The 7,782-nt window shown below is 36.4% G+C and overlaps 1 protein-coding gene across 1 annotated transcript; it reads right to left on the bottom strand.

The window, feature by feature from the left end:
* Nucleotides 1–287: 287 nt before the first annotated feature.
* On the bottom strand, nucleotides 288–7,317 carry LOC104893829 (betaine aldehyde dehydrogenase, chloroplastic). Its single transcript, XM_057394708.1, has 9 exons — nucleotides 7,240–7,317; nucleotides 2,702–2,851; nucleotides 2,470–2,565; nucleotides 2,057–2,169; nucleotides 1,896–1,983; nucleotides 1,384–1,537; nucleotides 1,230–1,290; nucleotides 1,013–1,119; nucleotides 288–501 (listed from the first exon to the last, which is right to left on the bottom strand). Exons 1-7 carry the CDS (start codon nucleotides 7,315–7,317, stop codon nucleotides 1,280–1,282), a joined length of 690 nt encoding a protein of 229 aa, XP_057250691.1. The 3' UTR covers nucleotides 288–501; nucleotides 1,013–1,119; nucleotides 1,230–1,279.
* Between the last annotated feature and the right edge of the window lie 465 nt (nucleotides 7,318–7,782).

The following is a 7,782-nucleotide window of genomic DNA, read 5'->3' on the forward strand; positions in this document are numbered from 1 at the left end:
TTGTCTTAAAAACCGGAGAACTTGCGAATTTTATATATTCAAAATACATCAAGTGCCCCGGTTGTTAAGAGAAAACCGAAGCAGTTGTGAATTAAGTGCTCCGATTTTTTCCTAACAATCAGAGCACTTGACGTATATATTTTTTAATTTTTTTTTGTTATTGCTGTTGTACAACAGCAAGCATACAACAACACCACTAGTTGAAATAATACCATGCCCAGGGCATTATTTCTTGAACTCCTTGCATAATATCAATACCAAACATATCCCCCTCCCAAGACTTGCTCTTCGAACAAAGAGAAAAGGACAAACATCACATTATTTTTCATAAACAGAGATCATTTATTTGCATCAAGAAAGTTACATCAATATAGATACATGAGCAAGAATCCTATATCTAATTAGTAGACTGAAAAAGTGTGCACCAAACTCAATTAAAGTAATCACACCATGCACACCAAGCTCTTTCAGTCACAATAAGTTGCTGGGAAAATGGAACACCTGGCAACACAAATTGGAAGCACGTATGTTAGGAAATGGAAAAGGCCCATGATAGAAACTAAATAATTAATATAATCATTCTCAAATCCAACCAAATGTTCACCTATTTTTTTAAGTAAAACAAAGAAGTTAAGAAATACATATAGATGGGATCCATACCACATCTAAAATTTAAAGGCTAGACTGAGGTCACAATCAAAGAATAGCAAGGATAATAGAAGAGGGGATGTCCACTATAATCCTTCAAATAAATTTTATATAGCAACAAAGAATATCAATAATCAAAGAAAGAACTTTCAAAAACAAAGGGGAAAGAGAATCAATGAGGGAAGGATATCCTGAAAAATGTATATTAATTTGGAAGGACTACATAGTCTTTCAAACACTACTGTCTCTTGCTAGGTTCTTGATACAATCTCTCAAATGAAGAAGCATAGTGATGAGCAATAAATTTAATGTAGTTGCAACTTGTAATTGTGTATAGGGATGAGAATAGTTAGAATGGACTGACCATTCCCCAAGCTCACGTCCAAAACCACTACGCTTGATGCCTCCCCATGGAGCATGAACAAAGCATGGTTGTGAGCAATTACCCTACACAGCTCCAGATTCCAAAAGCTGCGAGAAATAGAGATAAAAAGTAGTTGAGTTTGACAAAGCGAAAAGCATTTAATCAATCATGTGAAGTGTGGACAGTTTGGATTGTTGATTGGCGAAACAATTCTCACCTTCGATACCCTTTCACATATTTCAAGGTCTTTTGAAAACACAATAGAAGCTAAACCATACCTAGGAATCACAGACCATGATGAACATAAGAAGTTTTTTAAGCATACGAAAAAGTGAGTTCAAGGAGGCAGAAACGATGTTAGTAAAACTTACTCTCTGTATCATTTGCCAATTCAAGAGCTTCATCTTCAGAACTAAATGTTTTAACACATAAGACAGGGACAAAAAATTCTCCCCTCCATATTTGCATGGACGTGGAGATATCACTTATAATAGTTGGTTCGATGAAATACCCTTTCTTCAAATTCTGCAATAAAAACGTTAAAAAATTCAGGCCTTGTTTGGCTTTAGTAGTTCACAGTTAGCTCATAGCAAAACACAGCAGCCATTATCAGTTAGTAATTAGCAAGTTTAAGAAAAAATAGCATTGACAGATTCTCTAATAGGCAGTTTACAATTAGCAATTTTATAGCATAAAAGATAATTTCACTATTAAAATTAAACTATGCTACTTCAATCTGCACTTTGCCTAACTTTAAGTAAGCATATCGACTTGATCGAAATTTTTATTGACCCCACATATACTTATTCACTTGATGCGGTTCACCAAATAACTCTATGCTTCTGCCTATTGGTATAGTCACAAAAAGATGCACTAGAATTACCTCAGGGCGGGAACCTCCACACAAGATAGTTGCCCCCTCACTCTTTGCTATTGATATGAACTTCATAATTTTATCGTACTGAAGCAAACTAAGTAAACATTAGATGGTTCTGGTGCTCAGCAAAATGTGAAAGCTAAAGATTAAGAAAGATTTTCTTATACTTGCCCCTTACCAATAACAGGGCCAAGTCGACAGCCTTCCTCAAATGGATCAGATATCTTAATGTTTTGGTCCACTTTACAAGCCTATCAATGAATTCAGCTGCAATACTTTCCTGAAAATGATTTTTGAAAATGAATAGTACAAAACCAGAAAAGGATATTTCTTAGTAGACATTTACATTAAAAAAATCAGTAATTACTTTTAATTCATTAAATTTCTTGCAAAACCCTATGGTATGTATTTGCTTCACCAGTAGAAGTCTCATTTGCAGCATCATCAGTTTCCATCTTAGTGGCTTCCTTTGTAGTCTCTTTAACTATAGGAACCTCAAGTTCTTCCTCTTCTAACTGGAATATGAAAAATCAAGTTCCATAAGTGATATTCACCACCAGTTTATCATAAGCAGACTCACCGTTGCTGATTCAATAGCCACAATTCCATGCAGGTTTAACCGCACTTTAACCTTAAGTTTAGCGCGATCACCACCAATTGATTGGAAAGGGCCAATCTGTACGTCCCGCAGAAACGAATAGAAGTCTTAAGAGGCAAAACAACATCGAGAATGGCAAATAGAAGTAGGAAAAGAAAATGTTTACATGTTACGAGAGTCATTCATTGACGTAATGTGAACAAGAATTACTTACCGTATAGGAGCTGATCTTTGCTGGGGCCTGCAGCTCACTAACATCAGCATACTGCACATCAACAGTAAATGTACCTGACCGGAGGATTGTTACAACCTTTAAACAAGGAATAGGACTCCCTTTGGGAATTACTACAGTAAACTGCTGCCCCTATGCAGCTCCATTATGACCATCAACAGCAACAACTTTCCATGATAATGAAATGGAAAAGGGGAATCTTTCATTGACCTGCAGCAGAAAACCATTGAAATGAAATTTAACTAATCCTGGGATATATTCATGATTCAAACAGCAGCTACCCTACCACAAACACACCGTAATTGAATAACCAGCTCAACTACATTTTACAAACCAAGCTCTATACTACAGAACATCCTGATAATCCTAGTCTCGAGCCTCATACATGGCAGCTAAGGAGCCCTTTACAACACCCCAAAAAAAATTATACTAATATCAAGCTGAGTATAGTGAGACAAGTATATAACATAGCAGCAACACTAAAATTTGGAGAAGAAATTGATCGGTTTTGATCTGTCTTTAAGATGACCCCATTTAACTGAGACAACATATTAAATGATTCAAATTACAGGAGCTTGCATCATATTATTTGAAACAGGTAGTAATTAAAATATACATATATATCAGTCTACTCCCTCGTTAAAAAGACCACTATAACTTCACGACGAGATTTCATATAAAGCACACTTGAGATTGGACCATGATAGACAGAAAAACAAGTAACAATACAAGAGAAGACTTCACTAGAAAGACCAAACTAACGAAGTCAACACTTGCACCAGACCAACATATCCACGAAAAACTACATTATATAAGAGCAATTCACTCACCTGAAACTCTTTAACTTTAAACGTTGAACAACCATGGTTTTGAGAGATTATACCAAAGAAAGGGATAAGAAAAGCAGGTGCAGATACCAATAGGCATGAAATGCAAATGTGGGGCTCATATCAAATACATTAAATGGAAGGAGCATCAAATGTTAGATAGTAAAGTACAATTAGTGCTAACCTGAACATAATTGTCAGGTTTGAAATGTAAAAGGAGCTAGGAGCATCAGATGTTAGATAGTAAAGTAAAATCCAATAAACAAGCAAGTCGCAATTGAATAACTCACATCAAATACATAACAATGATACATGCATACAACTCAAATCTATCTATGGCAACAAAGAAATAGTCAATTTAATTCAACAATTTGATAAAGAAAATATCATCTCATTATCAAAGAGCAAAGCACAAAACCCTAATTCCTCATTCAGTTACATACTTCAATCAAGCAAAATTAATCGCAAATTAGAATAAAAATTAAAATTATAGAAAGTAAGAGATGGCATACTAATCTTCGTTCATGGTTGCAAGTGACTTGGATCGAAACCCTGAATTTGAAATTTCGCCAGAAAATTGCAAGATGAACGACTTGGATCAATTAGATCGATGAAGAGGCAGATTCACGTGCAATGCAACATGATAAGGGAACCCTATTTTTTGGGAAAATCGTCAAATTGACCAAAAACACCATAAAAATTTAAAAACAATAAAAAACAACAATAACAATTTGTAAAAAAGTGTGAATAGAGTAAGAATTTGTGATTCATTTGAGAATTTTATTAGGAGAAAAAAAGATAGAGTGAAAGCAAGGAATAAACTTACTGTATTTTGGGATATTGGAGTCAAGGAGTGTCCACGTTGATGGAGCAACTGATGGAGGTCCATTCATTGATCGTCCACTTATGCATATGATAGCTACGACATTAAGAGATGTTCTTAATTCTTTCATTTCATGTGATGCTTTTAATGAGTCCCTAGTTAGCTTAGTTACTTAGTCATCTATGATTAGTAAGTTATCTTCTATCTTTATTGCTTTATTAGAAGATTCATGTAAGCTTTAATTAGTGGATGTTGTTCGACTAGTTAAAGTAGTTACAGTTGTTGTTTGTTTTCCCTAAAGTCCGAAATGACTATGTAATAAACTAAGTAGTAAGTTGTAACTAGCCTAAGTACGTGAAGAAAGAGGCGCCTATACTCAAGGAAGTTAACTAGCATGAACCTGGACACTTTGAAGAACTTGGACAAACGGAGTTGGTTATAGAAGTTCCTACAAAAGTGCCGTGCAATTTCAAACTCTGCATCACTTAGGCGCCATTTCAAAAAGCCACAAACAAAACTCCTATTCTTATGGGGAGTTGAGAAGATCGTGGAGCAGTTGGTGAAGAATGTGGCAACGGAAATTATGCACGTTCCAAGCCCCATATTGCACGTCCAAAATGAAGTTTGAAACACTTAGGACATGATCTCCATGTAATAGCTAGTGGACTAATGGTAGTTACTTAGTTGCTTTTCTTTTCAATTAAGACATAACTTGTATAAATATTGAAGCAAATGAAATGATATAGGAGTTTATGACAAAATATGAGTTAATATTTTGCTTTGATTAATAATTTCATTAATCCAAGTGCCTTTGCTAACTTAACTATTCTAGCTTGAGTTAAGTAGTGATCTTAGGAACCTTAATTCTACTTAGTGGTGTATCTATATCTAAGTTGATTTAAGTAAGCTAATATCCATCTATTTTCCTTTCCTTGTTTTCGACTTTTTCATGATTGAAGTATAACCAAGGCTCAGTGCTAGTCACATTGCTATTCTCTGTTTGAACTTGAAGCTTATATGATTCGAGTGTTACTCCAAGCATATAACAGCAACCAGGGAGGCCGGACTTCGACGACCTTTGAGTTCTCATCCATGGTTTCGTAACTTCATTGATGGAGTAACTTTCACGCAGCGAGTTCCATAGCGTGAGTGAACCAATTGCGAGGTCGACAGAGTGAGGATGACTAAGAGAGCGAGGGACGACGGAGGGAGGGGCGGCGGAAGCGAAGGACGAGAGTGCGAAGGATCAGCGAGAGGAGGAACGGTGCGAGTGAGGGTTCTATTGAGAGAGTCCAATTGAGGGAAGTAATTGGGAGGGAGGGAGAAGTGGGCTTAGAGAGGGTCGAAAATTAATTACTTCTTATCGGGAGGGAAAATCAGAGTCCAATTAAGTGCTCGGGTTGACTAACTGGAGCACTTATTCATAAGTGCTCCGGTTGACTAATCAAATCAAGCACTTGTGAAATAAGTGTTTTGGTTGATTAGTCAACCCAAGCACTTGACAAGTAGCATAAGGAGTTTTTTTTCACTAGTGCTATATTGTTGAATATAGATCAAAAGGAGGACGTCACTGATAAACTAGATCATACTTTGCTTGTTCCATTACTCGAAACCTACAAAGATGTTTCCCACATGAAATACCCCACGACCTTCCCCCCAAAAGAGATATCCAACATAAAATTGACCTTATTCCTAGAGCTATGTTGCCTAATAAACCTGCTTATAGAACAAATCCAAAAGAAACTGAAGAAATAAGGAGACAAGTGAATGATTTGTTAATAAGTAAGGGCATGATTAGAGAGTCTTTGAGTCCTTGTGCTGTACCAACTCTTTTAGTTCCAAAGAAAAATGGAGAATGACGCATGTGTGTGGATAGTAGAGCTACCAATAAGATGACTATTAATTATCGATTCCCTATTCCAAGATTAAATGATTTGCTAGATGATCTTAATGGTTCTAAGGTGTTTTCAAAGATAGATTTGAGAAGTGGTTATCATCAAATCCGTATTTGTGAAGGAGATGAATGGAAGACAGCCTTTAAGACAAAGGAAGGTTTATATGAATGGCTTGTTATGCCATTTGGTTTGTCCAATGCACCAAGTACTTTTATGCGCTTAATGAATCAAACTATGAAGCCATTTCTTGGCCATTTTGTAGTAGTTTATTTTTATGATATATTGGTGTATAGTGTTAATGAGATTGAGCATGTAAAACACTTAGACTAAGTGTATAAAGTCTTGAGATCCGAATGTTTGTATGGAAACTTAGAAAAGTGTCATTTCTTTTCTAGTCAAGGGATCAAAGCTGATGAAAAGAAGGTTCAAGCAATTAAGGAGTGTCCTACTCCTACCTCTATGCAACAAGTTCTAAGCTTCCATGGTTAGCCTCATTCTATAAAAGGTTTGTTCAAAATTTCAGTGTCATTATGCCACCTATAACTGAAATTACAAAGCTGAAAAAGTTTGAATGGAACCATGAAGCCCATAAGGCATTCGAAGAGGTAAAAGCTCAACTCACTAGTGCTCTTATTCTAGCTTTGCCTAACTTCAATGAGGTTTTTGAAGTTGAATGTGATGCTTTTGGCGTGGGAATGGGAGGACATAAGCTTGGATTTCATTACTGGACTACCTAGAACCCAACGCTAAAAAGATTCTATTATGGTGGTGGTTGATAGGTTTTATAAGATGGCACACTTTGTGGCTTGCCATACTATTAATGATGTTGGTGTTTATTGCTAATTTGTATTTCAGGGACATTGTTTGTTTGCATGGAGTTCCTAAACCAATGTTGAGTGATTGTGATTCCAAGTTTCTAAGTCACTTTTGGCTTACACTATGGAAGAAGATGGGGACTAAACTCAAATTCAGTACCTCTAGCCATCCCCAAACAGACGACCAAACTGAAGTCACCAATAGAACATTAGGAACCCTACTTCGAGCCCTAGCCATAAAAAGCCCTAAAACAATGGGAGGAAATGTTACCTCATGCTGAGTTTGCCTACAATCGAGTTCCTAACAAAACTACTGGTCTTAGTCCATTCTTTGTGGTCTATGGTCAAAACCCTTGCACCCCTTTAGACTTAGGCCCTTTTCCAACTCCCACAAAATATAGCCATGAAGCTGAAACACGAGCCAAAGAGATCCAAACGTTACATGAGTATGTGAGGGAAAAGATAGCCAAAGCAAATGAGAGGGTGAAAGAAAGATTGGACAAGAAGAAGAGAGATGTGCAATTCAAGCCAGGAGACATGGTTTGGATTCATCTTAGAAAGGAACGATTTCCTTCTAAGAGAGAGTCGAAACTTAGCCCTAAATCACATGGTCTATTCAAGGTGGTTGAGAAGGTGAACAATAATGCATACAAAATCGAACTACCAGGAGAATATGGTGTGTCTGCTACTTTAAATGTTGCTG

Source organism: Beta vulgaris, chromosome 5 (assembly GCF_026745355.1).
Source record: "Beta vulgaris subsp. vulgaris cultivar EL10 chromosome 5, EL10.2, whole genome shotgun sequence".
NCBI lineage: Eukaryota > Viridiplantae > Streptophyta > Magnoliopsida > Caryophyllales > Amaranthaceae > Beta > Beta vulgaris.

What these genes read in the sequence shown, in the direction of transcription:
- LOC104893829 (XM_057394708.1), bottom strand. Translation starts at nt 7,317, where the DNA reads ATGGCTAGGGCTCGAAGTAGGGTTCCTAATGTTCTATTGGTGACTTCA. An exon ending in CAAAGATCAGCTCCTATACG is followed by an intron (nt 2,566 to 2,701) that starts GTAAGTAATTCT and finishes CGGGACGTACAG; the next exon opens with ATTGGCCCTTTCCAATCAAT. An exon ending in GTGGAGGTTCCCGCCCTGAG is followed by an intron (nt 1,538 to 1,895) that starts GTAATTCTAGTG and finishes TTTTTATTGCAG; the next exon opens with AATTTGAAGAAAGGGTATTT.